At 44.2% G+C, this 17,867-nt stretch overlaps 2 protein-coding genes across 2 annotated transcripts; both read right to left on the bottom strand.

Annotated features, from left to right (window-relative positions):
• Positions 1 to 5,154: 5,154 nt before the first annotated feature.
• Positions 5,155 to 6,797, bottom strand: LOC124670725 (adenylate cyclase, terminal-differentiation specific-like). Its single transcript, XM_047207200.1, has one exon. It carries the CDS (start codon positions 6,473 to 6,475, stop codon positions 5,300 to 5,302), a length of 1,176 nt encoding a protein of 391 aa, XP_047063156.1. The 5' UTR covers positions 6,476 to 6,797; the 3' UTR covers positions 5,155 to 5,299.
• Positions 6,798 to 7,177: 380 nt separating this feature from the next.
• LOC124672739 (glucan endo-1,3-beta-glucosidase 4-like) lies at positions 7,178 to 15,756 on the bottom strand. Its single transcript, XM_047208913.1, has 9 exons — positions 15,324 to 15,756; positions 14,629 to 14,739; positions 13,163 to 14,419; positions 11,405 to 11,432; positions 11,196 to 11,315; positions 10,087 to 10,364; positions 9,809 to 9,882; positions 7,570 to 7,717; positions 7,178 to 7,437 (listed from the first exon to the last, which is right to left on the bottom strand). The coding sequence occupies exons 2-9, from the start codon at positions 14,708 to 14,710 to the stop codon at positions 7,340 to 7,342; spliced, it is 2,085 nt and encodes a 694-aa protein (XP_047064869.1). The 5' UTR covers positions 14,711 to 14,739; positions 15,324 to 15,756; the 3' UTR covers positions 7,178 to 7,339.
• Between the last annotated feature and the right edge of the window lie 2,111 nt (positions 15,757 to 17,867).

Below are 17,867 nucleotides of genomic sequence, written 5' to 3'. Positions count from 1 at the left end.
CATAATAACTTTTGCTCTATTTCTGCAAGGAATTCAACTTCACTTGTAGTCAATGAAACACACTTTTGATATATGTAAGTAATTGGCCCCCTCCCTCTGCCGACCGCTTCCCCCTAACCCTAGCCGTCGCCCTCCCCATGTCTCCTGCTGCCGGCGCCAGATCCCGTCCGAGAAAAGCCCGTGCAGGAATATGATGGCGGTGGCGGGGCGTCCCCCTACTACGGCTCGGAGGCGTGGCTGCGGCAGTGAAACTTGAGCGGGCACCTCGGGACGACGTGTGCGTGGCCATGGAGCTGGCCACGCAGCGATGTGGCCATGGCGCTGTTTACGCAATGATGTGGCCTCCTCCACCTTTGTTTGTCTTCATCATATGTGTAAAAGGATCTGGCCACTGGTGATGCTGCCTCACGGCGGCTTCTGGGCTGCCGATCTTTTGGCTCGTGCAGTGCGTCGGTCCACGGACAGGAGGAGATGGTGGTCCAGCTACGGAAGCGGGCGAGGATGCCACCATCGATGGCGGTGCTCGTGGATGTCGTATTCCTCGTTGGAGGCGATGCTAGGGGCATCTCTCGCTCCATTGTTTCTGGGGGGAAACCTCAAACCTGGGGGAAGCCACCATTGACGGTGGCGCCCGTGGGCGTCATAGCCCTCGTTGGAGGCGTTATGGGGGACTCCTAGATCGAATGATGGCGAGTCTGCATCGTCGCCCCGTGGGGGCATCATCTTTGTAGACATTCATCGGCTAGAGGGATGTGTGAAAGACTTGGTGTTGGGCATCCGTCTCCGCGTGTTTATCTCGTGGAGACAAAGGTGGAGCGGCTTGTCATCTACAATCTAAAGCAAGGAGTCTCGGTGGCATGGTGCCACGATGTCTCAACGGCCGTCGTGTGACGCTGGTCACACATAGGGAGGCACTTTCTGGCGTCGTGGTGGCATCAATGGCAGGAATGGCGAAGTTTATGTGGATATTCACCCTAAAGATTGCTTGTCAGATCGATGGAGGCGACGACTTCTATAACGTGTGCATGAGGTACTCGCTACGAGTTTGCTAGACCAGTGAGCCCTCATGTTTCGCTTAAAGGGTGTCTCGGGGTATGCGATGTTCCCGGATCCTAGTTGATGATGGATTTTCACGTTCTCATGGCACAAAGCCATGTTGGCATGATTTTGTCATTGTTGTTGCGTGGTGCCTTCAATTTTTTTATGTATGATTTTTTCTCAAAGCTTTGTTGAATAATAAAGAAGAACGTACACATCTATCGATGCAGAGGCTGGGGCATATCCTCTATCTCAAAAAATGACACACTTTTGCAACTTTCTTTGCCATGCCGATGTTCCTCGTTAATAGGTAATTAAGTAACTTGAAGTAAAGTTCTTACAATCAACATCTCTAGACATGTCCACACCTTAAAATGCAATCGACTTGGGATCAATACTACCAAAGCAAAGCTTCACATTAGTGTTCGTAGGTGATGAGGGTTAATCTCGGCAATGTCCATGGATATGGACTTAGGGTTTCAGGGAGTGAGGTGTCCAACGAAGGCTAGTGGTTTTGTCGGACAAGGTAGTCCAACGCTGTATTTATTATGAGGCTAAGTCGCCGTAATACTAGAATGGATCTAGGGCTGCAACAATTGTTTTGTTCCCCTCTCCTAATGGCTCCTCCTAGCCTTTATATAGGAGGCTAGGTCTCAGAGTCCAGTCCGGTTCAGTTTATAGTAATCATATAAGGCTATGTTTATGTCGGCTCCTAAATAGGCCTTTCCTTATTCGACACACTTAATTCCTAGGCTTCGGATGCTTCCAATCTTCTAGTTTCATGGGCTTCTTCCTGAATATGTACAAGGGATACTAAATTCACATGCCCAATAAGGTATACCCATGTCACCCGGAGATACCTCAAAATCCACTTCACATCTCCTAAATATTGTTTCCTGGGTTAGACACAAATTTTCTCACACTACTAACCCCATGAGCAATGTTAGACCTCGTGCACACCATAACATATAATGAACTCCCACGCCAAAAGCAAGAAAGAACATTTTGTATTTCATTTGTGCTCAACTTGAAATAAGTTGCTAGTGGGCATCTCACTACCTTTGAATTATCCATCTTGAACCCACAAAGTACTCCCCCATGAAGTACTTACTCATATATGATGGTGATATGCAAATGAAGGAAAACATGATGATGCATGATGTATTCATCTAACAAGCACTTTTTTTTTCTTGATCTAATATGTGTGTAGGTACCAATGCTTGTTTGTCTACTCCTCAAGGACATCTGGACAAATATAGAACTATGGAGGGATACTTTTGGGTGAGCTCTAGCGTGTTTGTTTTAACCCAGAACTCCAAGAAACAAGATCTTCCAATGAGAGAACAAAGGAATTTCACAACGGATCAAGTGTACATGTACATGATGTATATCAAGTTCAAGAACACCGATCAATGATATAGTGTTCTCCATGGAATCACCATGTCAAGTGCCAAAACTAAAAGTGCCACAATTATTTGCCAAGCCAAGACCATAACATGTCATACGAAGGTGAATCTTCACCTTTACGTGTGCCCAACTACTACTCTTCTACTTGAATTTCTTTCCTATGCACCTTTAGGTTTTGAGAGGGGAAGGATGGAAGAAAATGAGGAAGCTGAGGACACTCGATAGATCAAGACATCAAGAGAAGCATGGAAGAGAAGGAAGAGCAAGGTCATTCATTCTAGGCAAGAAACATTGATGCATATGAAGAAGCGTCCTCTGATCGGATGCTTCATGATGTAGAGCCGCATGGGTCTCGGTCGGAGAGGCCAAACACTACGAGCAGCTATTTGATCTTACCCAAACAGGGTGCGAGATATATGGGGTACCCTGGCCATCCAGCGTACCTGCATGCACAAAAGGGCAAAATGCCCACGCATCTCTCTTTTGAGGCACATGACTTGTTGCTGGGTATGGGGCCATAAATACCCCTCTCCTTTTCATTTCTAGGGATAGATAAGATATGATGAAAGCTCCCCTTGTGTAGTTCAACAAAACCTCCTCATGTGGAGTCCAAGGCAACACCTTTGTTCAAACCTTGCTCTTCGATCGTGAGAACCGTGGACCAGCCAAGTCGGAAACAATTTCACTTTAAGAGTTAAATTGACTTGAGTTCTTCTTGATCCAAAAGTCTTGCGCATTGATGTTTGTTGTTGGGTGGTTTCTAGCATAGACTTGCTAGTTGTCACAATCCTTGAAGATCGGGAGCCTCCTTGAGCAAGGTCGTTAGAATGGCGATTAGGAATTGGATTGGACATCTTGTGGTAGTAGCGCAAATCGTGGGATCAGAATAGTCTGAACTGTATTACTCCGTATCTTATATTCTACTAAGTAGAATTGCAGAATTCGTCCACTCATTTTGGATCATAAAGTTGAATAATTGCATAACATAATCGTTATAGAGCAAACAACGGATGGTGGTGGTGCTGAGGTGGAACGGTGTTCTTTGCTGTGTCGGCGTTGTCGAGTCTCTGCGGCATGGTGCAGACGTGCAGTGGTGTCTCGGAGACGGACGCAGTGTGATGGACGCGCGTAGGATGGTGGTGTCGTCTGGTGCCGTGGCGGCATCGATGGCAGGCTTGGTAAGGTCAATGCGATGATCCCTCTTGAAGATGGAGTCGAGGAAGATGGCGGTAGCAGCTCCTGTGGCGTGGGCGTTGGCGTGCGCTGAGAGTTTGCTTGACTGGATGTGTTTCTCATCTACTATTGGGCGGCCTGGGAAGGATTTGGTTTTTTTGGATGATGCGATTTGGTGTATTGTCACCCTCTTCATCCCACTGTAGGTTTAGTGAGGTGGCTTCGAGTTTGATCTTTTGTATTACTTCTTGTAAGGTGTTGTGAATAATCTAATAAAAAGTTGTGTGCATCCCTTGGATGCAGAAGCTGGGGCGATATTTCCCCCATTTCGAAAAAAAAACATAATCACGATTCTGACAATACTCCATCCTTTTTTGCGGCCCCTTAGCTACCTCAAAAAGGACAACATAATTTTTTTGGTAAACTAGAGTACATCGCCGATTTGGATTCTTACCTTTTGAGTTGTTGAGGCCTTTTTCTAAACTCAACCTACTTCTGGTCCTTATTCAGGAGCTAGTGATAATGAAAGGGGTGTCCTAGATACCTAAAAGAAAAATCTTGCTTCACAACCAAATAGTTCTTTGGGTTGATCTTCAATCTCTTTGGCTTGACCAGATCAAAATATTTCGCTCTATGGAAGTTGATTTTTTAAACTGGATAATTACACAACATTAGTTCTTCCATAATTTGTTAACAACGAAAAATGTGAACACATTCTTAAGGAATTGAATGTGCTTAAAAGGCCACAACTAGCCACAGAATTCGCCAAGTCGGTATTTTACCATTTCCTTGAAAGTTAGTTTCTTTTCGAAGAATTATGTTGTTTTAGAGGGTGGCTTTCAACTTTCTAATATACTTTCCCAAATTTTCAGATTTAAACAGACGCATCATTAGTTCATAGGTTCTTTGTAGAGCCATTTTGTCCCTTTAATACTCTGTGCGGAATTTCTTTTCAATATTCGAAAGAGTACCAAACCGACAGACCATCTAGATCCTGTGCATTGTGGCCCTAACTCTGTGCAGAATTTCTTTTCAAAATTCCAAAAGACTACCAAACCGACAGATGCTCCAGATTATGTGCATTGTGGCCCTACATCTCTGTCGGTGTGGTAACAACCCTCGGCTCTTTCGGAAAGAATACTTGCCCTGGTCATGGTAGACAAGATCAAAGCTCGTGATATGTAGATCATAAAAAGAGCAGAGCTATGTCATGTACACATGTTGCATCATCAAATCAACCGCCTCACAGATTTCCCTCTTTCTCCCCACCTTTTCCTCCACTAACATTAATCATATACCAAAATCAAAAGGGGCGTGACTCTCAAAAAGAAAGAAAGGGAGTGTTCACCAACGCACCTTGCTGATCTGGGAGAAACTGTCGGCAGAACTGAGCAATTTTCTCATGCCCATACTTCTATACAATAAAAACTTTCCGACATACATCCAGAGCTAGATCTACACAGATTCCGGTACATCATTTGGGTAAACACATAAATGATCAAATGCCATAAAACGACATCTCAGATAACATATTTGTTCTAGGTAGACGGCAGGATTTGCTGTGGAGTTCCTTACAGATTTTGCACATCTTGCATCATGCCCAAAATTTAGTTTTTGCACAATAGTACATTATTTTGGATGTCCAGAATTTAATAAGGAACTATGGAGTGTGGACCAGTATTCATACCTCCTTGAAAGGTACATTCTTCTTGGATCCATGCTTAGCCTTGACCATCTGGTTCAAGGCCTTCACGCACCGGCGGATGATTCCCGTCGGCTTCTTCCCTCCATCATGTCGCCTTATCACCATAGCCAATGTTGTGCCACCGGCTGCTGCTCCTGGGGCTCTATGAGCAGCATGGGCATTCTCCCCGTAGCCGAAGTTGCTGGTAGCTTTTGGTTCTCCAGTGCCAAGCTGCTTCTCTCGTATCAGCTCCAAAAGGGAAAGCCGAGGCATGTTGCCGACAGGCAGTGGCGTGAACGGCATTTCTAGATGTTGCACCAGGGTCTTCTGATCCGTTCCTTGGCATCCCTTCTGTTCCTTCTGCTTTTCATCTTGATATTGCACTGATGTCTTCTCCTCTTCATCTTGATACTGTTCCGATGTCTTCTCATCATCATCCTTGCATTGTTTACCTGTCTTCTCTTCCTCGTCTTTGAATTTCTCTGGTCTCTTTTGCTTCTCATCTTGGCATTGCTCTAGTTCCTTCTCATCTTGGTATTGTTGTTCTGTCCTTTGCACCTCACCTTGATCTTTCTCTGGTATGTTCTGCTCATCCACCTTCTGTTGGTCTTGCTCTGGTGCCTTTTGTTCCTCATCTAGGGATTTCTCTGGCGCATTATCATCTTCGTGTTGCTGCCCTGATTTCTCCTCATCTTGATATTGCTTTGGTATATTCTGCTCTTCATCTTGATACTGGTGTGGTTTCTTCTCGTCCTCTTCATCTTCAAAGTTCTGCGGTTGATACTCCTCATCTTGATATTGCTTTGGTATGTTGTGCTCCTCATCTTGGTGTGGCTGTGGTTCCTTCTCCTCTTCATCTTCAGATTGCAGGGATTTCTTCTCCTGGTGATCTTGATATTGCTCTGGTACCTTCTTCTCAATAACTTCAAACTCCTGTGGCGCCTGTAGAATCTCCATCTGCTGCTCTGCATCATCACATGGCTGAGGTGCCTGCAGCTCTGCATCTTCGCACTGAAACAATCTCTTCAACCTGGCTTCCTGGAGTAGCTGTCGTGCCAGGGGAGGCATATACTGATCTTCATAACTAGCGACGAGGCTCGCAGGTCTTCGTGTTCGCCTCGACATGCCACGATCGAAGCGGCGAGATTTGTTCACATCAACCTCAGTGGCCATTGTTTGTGATCTGGGGAAAATATCACTGGAAAGAGTTGTTTGCTCCTTCTGTGGGATGAAGGAGTTATAGGTCGAGTGATATGTTGAGGTGTGCAGTCCGTATTGTGAATAGGTGAACTGGTGGACTGTCCATTTCAAAGGTTTAGTCTGATTTGTTCATTTAAAAGATCAGTACCTGTCTCAGTAGCCTTTCATTCCTACATGAAGTGAGATTGAAGTTAGCATTGGTAAGCAAGGGATGAAGGGACAGATATTCTGCCTCAAACCTCTAAAATCTTTGTCCAACTTTTAGTACACCACAATCGTACTATGTTGGATGACAATAATACCATAATCAGACTGTACAAGGAATGATAAAAAGTAGGTTGAGTTTCAGAAATAAAGAACATCCCTTTGTGATTACAGCCATACCCAACAACCTAGGAAACTGATAGCCAGCAAAATTTGGTTTTAAGTGAAAGATTTGACTGCCAGGCCTTCACATAGTTTGGCTGCATAGTTTAATAATGCGTGCACAGTTTTCGGCCAATGAAATTTCATACTGACATGCTTTTTTCCTTTGAACAAATCACGCTGGTATATCAAATAAATATGTGCTAAAGGCATGGCCTGAAGAATAGCATTTCAGAATATGGCTCACAAAATGAAAGAACCAACTCTAAAGAATAGCTAGGTGGCTTGACAAGTATAAAGCCAATCCTGCACGTAATAGCTAACATTAAAATAATGTTGTAAAACACATCTATATGTCACAACTCAGAATAAACAGTGTATTGGTCCTTTTACAGCGTTCTACATCTCAGGTTACATAAGAGATTATTCCTTTACAGAGTCACTCATCTTGTTGGTTGCAGACATGACTACCTATCTTGCAAACCTCATTGTCCATTCAGCAGCTATTTCATCATGCTTAGTTCTGTCAGTCAAATACAAACGTGCAATGCTCTCCACAAGTGGGTTGTCTGCACAGACAAAAACATCATAATGTAAGGCTTTCCAGTAGAAATGAAGCAATAACCATGTAGACACTAGATAGAAGATTTAGTTTTAAACAAGGTAGTTCAGAAAATGATTCTGGTAATGTGGGAGCGTACATGGATTTGGATTTGTGATGATGGCTTTGATCGCCAGTAGCACCTTTGAAATAGTTAACGCTGGACTCCAGCCATCCTTCAAAATCTCCAAACTCACCATCCCAGTGGAATCAACATTGCAGTGGTAAATCCTTGTTTTGAAAGTGACCTAGAAGAGTGACAACACAATTATCACTGTAAGTTAAGGTCCCCCAGTACTAAAATATTGTAGTGGATTCCAGCTTTGGAATTTAACACATTAGACTAGTAGGTGAAATACGTAAGCATACTTTTAAGGAATGGATGCCAAATATAAAAAAATAGACAATCATTGCCTGTCAAAATCACCACGACATAGCCTGTATAGTGCATATGCTACAGTATAAGTGAGTCATATTTTCTTTTAAAACCTTGATAAAAATCACATACTACTGCCATATACTTGGACTATGAATTATTGGGGTGACCTGAATTTGGTTTATGCATAGCGCTATGTGCTGGTCATGGTTAATGTAGCACACTGTACAGCTGTGGGGTAGGTGAAAGAAGTGTTAACATTGTTCTATTGCTGAGATCTGGAAATGAACGTTGGCTGTTACTGAACCCTCACATCTCAACCTACCACCAAGGCATCATCTGTCAAAGGCAATAAGTGGGCCTCCAAAACGTGTTAGTTGGTTATGGCCAGCAGATGGATACTGATATATGACCACTAAATAGACAGAGATGTATATCAGGCTCTGTAATTTGCATAACATCACATAGACTTGTACTCTAATATACAAACAATATGTCAACAAAGGATAAAAGTGATCTCAAGGAAATAGTAACAAGGCTTCTGGAGGACGAAATCTTTCTCCGCAAAAGTCTTTTCTCGACAAAGAATCAACTAAAAGTGCACCATAAGATAGATCAGGAGAACACCTAGGAAAACAACATCTGAGCAACCACGCATAGTTATTTTTTACTGAATACCAACTGTGAAACAGAAACACTCCCGTTATGTTTTCTTTCCGCGTAATCAGCATTCAGGATGTAAATGGACAACTCGCTGGACGTTGCGGACATGTCCACTTTAGCCGCATAAATATAAACAGAACTATGCGGCAACCACAAATTATTTGGTGGTAATTTAGCGGGAATCGTGGCGCCGCTGTTCCGCATCACTCAGCTATACGCGCGCGACTGGGCGAGTGGCCGACCCAACAGAGTCATACATGCTCTTAGTCTGATCCTACTACGTGTAGCTGAACTGCACAGATCGATCGGGATCTCGACGCGAACAATCGTCCAAGTTTATAGCTACTCGATGAATCTTTAATGCCTAGGTGATGTCACGATGACCGAATCTATAAGCGATTTGTGACGTCACCATGACTGGAAATACGTACAATACCAAGCAACGTACAGCTAGCCTCCGGCCACCCGCCTCCTTCACACACACGCACACATACACGTCCGGCGTAAACCGCCCATATGCAAGACTGCAAATACCGCCTCGCTCACACACACATCTACGACATGTAGGCAACGCGTTGAAACCGCCGGCGCCGCTGGACCACGTGGGTTTGTCCACTTTAGCCGTATAAGTTCTGCGGCTAGCCGCGGTGGCCATATACGCATTTTTTCGCGGGCGGCGTAAAGGGGATCGCTGGACGCCGCTGCCACTGACATCCTGAATCAGCATCCTATCTAGAAGATGCAGTGTCGCTTCAGAAGAAACAAAAGTAACATTAATTAGCAGTGAAATAAGCTCGCTTTTACGTCATTCTTTTCTATTCACCAGGCTTTGCTGTCTTCTTCATGGTTGCCAAACTTTCCCCCCGAGGTGTTGCTTCTGCAAGATCTTGATCCTTGACTGACAGCTCGACGCAGTTCCTATTTCTAGGTTTCGTTAGTGAATTATGGTAGTGGACCGTAGAATTTTGGGGATGGCGGACTATTATGATACATTTCCTCCTTATATTTACTTACAATTTTAGATTTTTACCACTTTGGTAATACTCTGTTAACATGATTTTCATGCCATTGTCTACGAAGAGTGTTACCAACCATTTTGAGTTCCAGCTGAGTTTCTGTTTTGGCAGTTGTATATAAAGATACAACAATTGAATCTCATATTCCTTTTAAGAGCTTAGGTTTGCAACATCTAACATTTTATTTTTTATACTAGGGGAATATTGCTGCACTCCTAACTCAGCTAAGTTGCACACCACATAAGCAAGAGCTAACCAAAATAAGGTTATGTATTAGTTCTTACCATAGGAGGTTTGAACGGGTAGTCAAGTGGAAAAATGATATCAAGGAAAAATATCCCTCCTTCATAAGGCGATCCTACAAGAAAAGAAAAAAACACTTCATTAAACCAAATTACTGGTGTATTTTGATACTACTATACTCTATTCCTTACCCCATTGATCACATCGATAGAAGAAAATCATAGCAATTTGAACAAGTAGAATTAACGTTATGAAGAGCCTTTCCTGTGTTGGACGGGCTAATGGAGAGGAGGAAGAGGGGAGGACAAGCCATATATACCTTGGGGTCCGATGATGGTGGAGAGCCAGTGGTAGAGGTTGTCGCCCTTGGGACCGGCGGAGCAGTCGGAAGCGTTGAGGTCAAGCAGCTCCTTCTGTATCCGCTTTCCCGACGAAGAGACCGACGTCCCTCCGCTAGATCCCCACGGCCGCACGCTGCTCCCCCCGCCGCCTCCGCCGCCGCCGCCGCCCGGGCCTCCGGCGCCGGAGCCACCGGCGGCGAAGGGGAAGCGAGAGGTGGGGAAAGAGGATGAAGAGGACATGACTGCACAAACGGAACTGTGTAAGTGAGAACTGCATCACAAATTTACAATCCACAAATCGCAATCCCTCAAAGTTCCAAACGAACCTTAATCGGCCAGTGCCTAGTGCTTCAGCTGGCGCGCCGTCACCTCCTGATCCCTGCCTGCCGCTCGGCTGCAGCCCTCCCCGGCGCGCTTGAGCTTGACGCCGCGAGTGCCGCCCACACCTCGCGCCGACCACCTCAGTCTGCCTCACGCCCACGCCGGCCGCCGTCGCCACGCTAGGGTGCCGACCGAGAGGAGTGTCGTCTGGTTGCTAGGCAAGAATTGGTTAATGGGGATTTTTTCCTTCTTGGTTCCTTTGGCAGCTTCACATAATGGGCTTGAACTGTTCCTTTGTGGACTTGGCTGTCGGCAGTGCACCTATTATAGAGAAGATTTAGGCCCGGTTTCTGTCTTGGATAGTTGGATTCATGGTGATCCTGCCATAATCTTCTAAACTATGACGATCCTGCCATAACTCTCCCTCCAATAGAAAAGGTGAATATCAACTGCACTCAGATCTCTCAATATTGAAGGGATACATTAGATGGCTCACGGCAGCAAGTCTGACAGAAGACATTTAGGATGACAGTTTTCAAGAATAAAGCCAATAAGCCATGTGCATGGCATTTACACTGAATTTGGAACTTTCAGAAAGGAAGCCTCCCACAACTGGTGCACATCTTGCTCAATCATTTCTAGGACAACAAAAATATTACATGTCATCGATCTCAATGCAGTTCGACAGATATGGCCTCCCTACGCTATCTAATGACGAGAGGCACAGCAATTTTGGTGCATCTCATCTAACGTTACAATGTTTTACAGGAGAAGTACAACGGGCAGCAAGGCGACGACTAGGTGAGTCCACCAGCAAGACTGATAGTGTGAAGCAAAGCTCTCTTGGCTCACAGGTCCAGAAGCCGCACTGCCATTGGCACCGGTGCTGCAGATGGAACCAAATCTCATGTCAATATAGGCAGAGAAAAAAAGATTGAACTGTTAGCGCAAACACATCGAGGAAATTCGACTCACCTTCCTGCAAAAATACATGTGCCATGGCCTGCAAGTTTAATTCAGGAGAATTTTGAATTAGGCTTGTATTACAGAACAAAGTGATAATAGCAAGATTTTTATGTGCAACTCTTAGTAATCATCCTAGTTTGATTTGCCTCGGATTTCTCTACATGTTTAATTATGCCTCATCAGACACAGATAAAAACAAACATGTTCATTTTGTATTATAACATGGTTAATAATGTCTTGTCAGATATTTGGGCTATTTTCAGTTCTGTTTGGACCAAATCAACCTCCTGGGATGGTCAATGCCACATGACACAGATAAAAATCATGTGGATTCTAACATGTGAGAGGATAGGCAGGTATATGTTTCACACATCTTACTGAAGTAATCGTCATCTGTGTAGAATTTTATGAGTCTGTGTACACTGGCAGAAACTACTGCACAAACTTGAAAATATTGAGCTGCTTAGCTCGCCTTGCGTCTAGCCATGAGAGAATTCTGGCAAATACCCAAGGAGGAAGAGTTGTTCTACACGGGGCATGACTGGGTGGTTAACATCCTTGCAAATCATGAAGAGACACTAGAAGCCAACTGCTCTTTATTTGGTGGAGGGCATGGCACCTTAGAAATAATTCCATTTTTGGTGATGGTAAAGACAAGACATCTACTTCTGCTTGCTTCTTAAAAATTACTTTAATACTGCAGTGCAGAGTAAAAATGGAGATGCTTTTTTGTGATAGAAAAGGGAAAGGCAAAGTTGGTAAACAAATTCCCAAAGAGAGTAAGCCAATGAAGGAAATATGCAAGGCCGCTTGGTGTAAACCTCAACCAGGCTGGATGAAAATTAACACTGATGCTTCTTTTCTAGCTGAAAAAGGTACTACACATTGGGGAGCTATTGTTCGTGATCACAAGGGAAAAACAATTCTATTGGCCTGGAGCCCCATCGATCGCTGCAATAATGCTGCCGAAGCTGAAGTCAAGGCGGCATCGGAAGTCCTCTGCATTGCTGCATGCCTTAATATGCCTAGTGTACTTGAAAGTGACTGTCAATATGTGGTGGACTGCCTTTCCAATCATGTTCTGGACAGGTCCCAAACTTGCTTCATTGTGGATGAAGCAATCACCGTGGCTGACACTATTCCATCTCTCAAGATAGTGAAAGTCAACAGAGATGGGAACATGGCAGCTCACAAGTTAGCAGCTTATAGCCGGTCTGTGTTGTCTAGTGGTGTTTTTCACTACTCTGTTCCAACTTGTGTTAGGGAACAAGTGATGTACGAATGTAATCTGAACGAATTTGGGTAATATATAGTAAACACCTTTAAAAAAAAACTATTACCAGACTAGTCTACATATCTTCAAGGGCAAATTATAAAGGGCTTAGAAAACTATAAAATGGAAGACAATGCGTATAACAATGTTTAAGTTAACAAACAACAAAAATCAAAGGAGCTATGGTGTCTGATGATTATGGTGAAATGGAAAATAATCTGCAGCACAATTGGCACATCATATGCACAAAAAATTCCGATTCTCCCATACTAGAGGATGGGTGAACAATAAAAATTGCTCAAGATTCATAAGGTGTAACCAAATTAAGTCATATGAAATGTCAAATTTGGTGCTGCAACCAAGAATAGTGGTTTTGCATGAAGTGCCAACCATAAGGGAATGCTGAAACCTACATCTGTTAATTTTACGATTTCTGCAGTTTGTTTGATTACCTACTAGCTAAGAAATGGATAATCAAGAAAAAATAAGCTTACTTGGATCAGTAGACGACATTGATGCTGTGCTATTAAAGTTGCATGTACCGCCACTTGCTTGTGTTCTATGATAATAATCGTTGAAGGCATAAGAAGCAACAGCTACAATATCATCTGGTTTATAGCATGGCTGTCCAGGTTGAATTGCACTGCAGTTTGCGGAGCCAGGGCCACATGCCCAATCCAAGCTTTGTTTTAATGCACTGTGGGGTGCACTTGAATTTGCCACACAAAACATCCCGCGTAAAGCAGGTGAATCTGTAGTGGTTGTAGCAACATCTTCAAATGTCAAGGAGTAGACAGCGCTTGCATTGATGAACATAATCCCCCAGTTTTTTTCTGAATCAGGTCCTGTCCGAAGATCCTCGTTGAACAACTCAAACAGGTATGTGCTTACTTGATTATTTGGCTGGCTAGGTGTACCAGAATTATTTAGTACATGGCGTATGAGATTGCTATTGTAGGCCAATGCATTATCAACATCAGCAGCAGGCTCGTTTCTCCCACCATGCGACGGCCAACCAGAAGCTGTGACCATAACAGGAATGTCGGTAAAATTCATTGCTTTCATTGAGCTGTATGTAGCATCAACCATAGCATCAAACATATTGGTGTAGAACAAGTTAGTGTTGGGATCTGCAATCTGACTGTTGGGATTGAGTGATCGGAACAGGGCATACTCTAAAGGGAAAATGCCTTGCCCTTTCACATAGCCATAATACGGTTGAGCATTCAGCATGAATGCAGACCCTGAAGACTTCAGAAACTGAAGATACTGGGACATAACTGAGCTCCATGTCGAGTTGAAAGTGGCAGTAGAGGGGGGAAAAGCCTTTGTGATCATATCCATTGAATGGGGGCTCGAAAGTTTCACCTGGGTATTGAGGTTTGCAGCCAAAAGTGCCGACTGGAGGAATTGCAATGCAGGTACTAGAACAAGGGCTGCATTTGGGATAGCAGTAAGAACCTCATCACCCACTGCAATATATGTAATGTTAGTTGCCGGAAGGTAAGCAGCAACATTCTTGTTAATCCAATCAGCAGCTGTTGGACGAGACTGCCCCACACGGAGCAGCTGATCATTTGGCACCCCAACCATCACTTCAATTCCAGTATTGGCAAGGGCAACTAGCATCTGATGGTCTGAATTAACCAAGCGAACGTGTTGAATCTTCTTTGCTTTAAGGATAGAGACTATGTCTGATGGTGATGGCATGTTTGACACCTGAGTGCCAATGTTGATACCAACAAATGCTCCTACATAGAACAGAAAACAGCTAAGTTATGTGAAGAAAAGTTAGATGCTACATTTACTTTATATTTTCTTCAGTTCAGAACAATAAATTATGTTGTCCTCAAACTATCCACTGGAAATCAAAATGCATTAATACAATGAGGCACTACACTAATCATGTACAGTAGAAAGCACTCATTGTAATTTAAAGAACATTCATGTGGTAGAGTACCTGAAGCGTTGAAAATCATGAGCATTAACAACATCACCACAGCCTGTAATCTCCTGGGCGACATGCTGTTGCGGTCAAGCATCTGACCAGTTATAGTCCGGGTGATCAAAGCTGAAATTTCAAGACCACATATATGAGCATAAGCTACTGATTTTGGCCCAAAAAATACTCCTTAAATGCAAAATGTATCTTTGGGGAACATTAATGGTGCGAGATGCCATTATAAAGAAATGATGAGAAATGGTAACAATGCATTCACATTTTTATAAACCGGAGTTTGGGGTGTCTGTGTGAGTGCGGTGGGGGTGGAATGGGGGTGGGGTGGGGGAAATCAGCTGCGCTCGGACCTTGCACCGACCCCCATGGTATCAACTCAGATCGATCTTGTTCGCTAGAAAGAAGAACTGGATCGACCCATGGAAGGACAGATTGGAGCAGTAGAGCAAACAAATCGGAGCAAATGAGTGGTACTAATTTGATTTCGACTGCTCACTCCCCGCAGCAAAGAGAGAATCCCCGAGACGAACTATGAAGAGAAGAGGAAGAGACTGGGAAGGGGAGAATTCGGGGGGCAAATCAGAGAAGGCGAACAGGCGAGCAGCTAGGGGCACAAGACTCACTCCAAGAAATCGCAACAGATGGCGACATCGCAATCGCATGAACAGGACAGCAAACAAAGGGAGCAAACGAACCACCTTAAATCTTGCTGGTCCCCAGAGAAGAGCACTCCTTCTTCCTCCTCCCTCACGCTCCACGGACACGGAGAAGAAATGGCCGGAAGCGCGAAGACTGCACGAAGCAAGAAACGCTCCTCCTCCTCCGGAGTAAGCAAGAACCGGACACACCGGGGTCTCCCGAGGCAGCGGGGAAAATGGGAAGCTCTCCTCCCACGCGGCGCACGCCTCCAGAGAATGCGAGGAGGGGCTTGGAGCTGTGCGTATCCTAGTGAGTGTGAGCTGTCTCTGTTCTTGGAGGCTCTGTGGCTTCTGCTTCATTGGGAGCTTAACTTAGCGGCGCATAATTAACTGCTAACTAAACGTTCTTGAGAAGTGGTGACGGGAGTAAAGAAATGTGGAGATTTGACTGAGGGCTCCGTGTGTCGCAGATCCAAGTTTCTTTTTAGATGGTCGCAGATCTAAGTTGGGAGAACGGAGAATAGATTAGAAAAGGAAAAAAAAGGAGGATGGGGGGGGGGGGGGGATATAAGAACAAGCTCTTTTAGCCTCGAGTGTGAGATTTACCGGGGATGGGTGTGCAGTGTGCACCGCATGTTCCAGAGTAGCGGAGAACGGCCAGCCTTTCTGTGACCGCACTCGTGTGCTGTGTGTGGATTTGTTCGGTTCTACTCTGGGGGTGGGCAAAAAAAACCGATGTCCGATAACCAAACACGAAAAAACCAAGACCGAAACCAAAATGAACGACTAGGCAAAGGTCGATTGCCAATTTCTTGTTATAAAAAAACGTAAAATTGGGTAGGAGATTTTATAGACCGAATTTAGTTAGGCCAATTTGGTTCAATTTGGCCCTTGTTCTCGGTACCTAAATGGACCGAACTGACGGAATTTTATGTGAGAGTGACCCACATACTTTTTGGCTGAAAATAGTTTCAGGCGTCAGCTTGGGTATCCATTTTTTTTTATTGCAATTTGTTAGTTTGTGCCTGTTAGCTTGTAACTATTGGCATCCAAGGCTATTTCCTGTTGCTGTTGGCTGAAACTTTGCAGATACGTGACCAATGAAAAATTGTGACGTGAATGTTTATCAATTTGCTATATATTGTGGTCGTTGAATATTTATTCTTGCAAATTGATATGCATACATGCACTGGAAAAATGTTCAAGTGCAGAGATGTTGACATAACTTTTACCCAATACTCTCCAAGTTGTGTGTTCAGAAAAACTATCACACAGTTCGGTTATGACTTAACCCGAACCTGAATTATCGGGTAGTAAAAGTAAAGTAAATTTTGGTCTTCATTTATGGAAGACTGGATCTAAAATAGACTAAAATACAAAGATCAAATTTTTCAGTCATGACCGAACGCTTACCCCCAATACTCCCTCTGTCTCATGAAGCTTGTTTGAAATTTGTCAAAATTTATAACAAATCTCAGATAACTTTTATGGGACAGAGTGAGTACTATAAGGGTGTGTTTGGTAGGTTGGTCCAATCTAGAAAATCTCAACCCAACCAAATTTTGGTTGTTTGGTAGGTCGGTTTATACCCTTGGGTACTTCTCAACCCAACCGAATAAGGGCTCTCAGCCATGCCCAGTTGTGAAGCCCAAATCGAGCTTCACAACTCGTTCGAGTTGAGTTGAGCCGAAAAAGGGACACCGACGACGGAGATATTGGAGAAGGTAGAGATCCCATCGGCGGAGGCTATTGCCCGGCGTTTCCCTCCTCCAATCTTTTCTAGAACTGGCTTTGTTTTGGCATTTATGTGTTTTCGAGCCCGCCTCCCTCGAGAACGCCTCGGGGTCCCTTTTATAGGCCTTTTAAGTCAAGATTTTGAGTCTAAGATGAGGACGCACGACTGGTGACGCTTGAGGAGAAAAAGAGCATGTGTGGCGCGGCCAGGGTGGGGCCCGCACCACCTAGGCTTTATTGGGCCTCCGGGCTCCCCTCCCGAGGTTCAAGTGCTCCAGGTCATTGCTTCACGTAAAAGTAATTCTTGAAAAAAATCCAAGTCTAGTTGACTCCGTTTAGCTCCGTGAAAGATAAAAATGCACAAAATAGAGAATTTATGTTTTGTAGAGTTATAACCAAAAATAAAGAGAATCATTGGTAAATCCCCAAAAATCAATATAAAACATGGATATAACTTTATATAAGTTGCTGATATGTGAGAATATGCATCAATAAACTACAAAGTACATGCAAGTATTTTACATGCATCACATGACCAGTACCTATCCCAAGCCACAATTTGGTGGTCGTGGGATCGAGGACCTGATTGCTTTTTGTGTTTTATGTTCAAGGCACTAGTAGAGAAAAGGTTATAGGGGCAAGATTATTTGTACTGACCCTCTAAACGCACACGGTTGCTATTGTTTGTCACGTGCACAAACATGGCATGCGACCAGTATGGCCATACTAGCAGCGCACCCTGGCAAGCGTGGCAAGCGGCACACGACTATAAGGTGGTCCCTGGTTGTGCTTGGGCTGAGAACTTAACCGCAACATGCCCCGCTATGGGCACGTGGCTAGTATGTCCTGATCGGCCACGTGTCCACAAGG

This window comes from Lolium rigidum, chromosome 7 (genome assembly GCF_022539505.1).
Source record: "Lolium rigidum isolate FL_2022 chromosome 7, APGP_CSIRO_Lrig_0.1, whole genome shotgun sequence".
Classification (NCBI taxonomy): Eukaryota; Viridiplantae; Streptophyta; class Magnoliopsida; order Poales; family Poaceae; genus Lolium; species Lolium rigidum.
The sequence above is the reverse complement of the archived record's forward strand: the minus strand, read 5'-3'. Positions and strand labels throughout refer to the sequence as shown.

Excerpts from the sequence above, each read along its gene's own strand:
- LOC124670725 (XM_047207200.1), bottom strand. The coding sequence starts at position 6,475 with ATGGCCACTGAGGTTGATGTGAACAAATCTCGCCGCTTCGATCGTGGC.
- LOC124672739 (XM_047208913.1), bottom strand. The coding sequence starts at position 14,710 with ATGCTTGACCGCAACAGCATGTCGCCCAGGAGATTACAGGCTGTGGTG. Across the intron at positions 10,365-11,195 it reads CTGCCCGTTGTACTTCTCCT|TTCCGTTTGTGCAGTCATGT; the intron begins GTAAAACATTGT and ends TCACTTACACAG. Across the intron at positions 9,883-10,086 it reads CACCATCATCGGACCCCAAG|GATCGCCTTATGAAGGAGGG; the intron begins GTATATATGGCT and ends CTTTTCTTGTAG.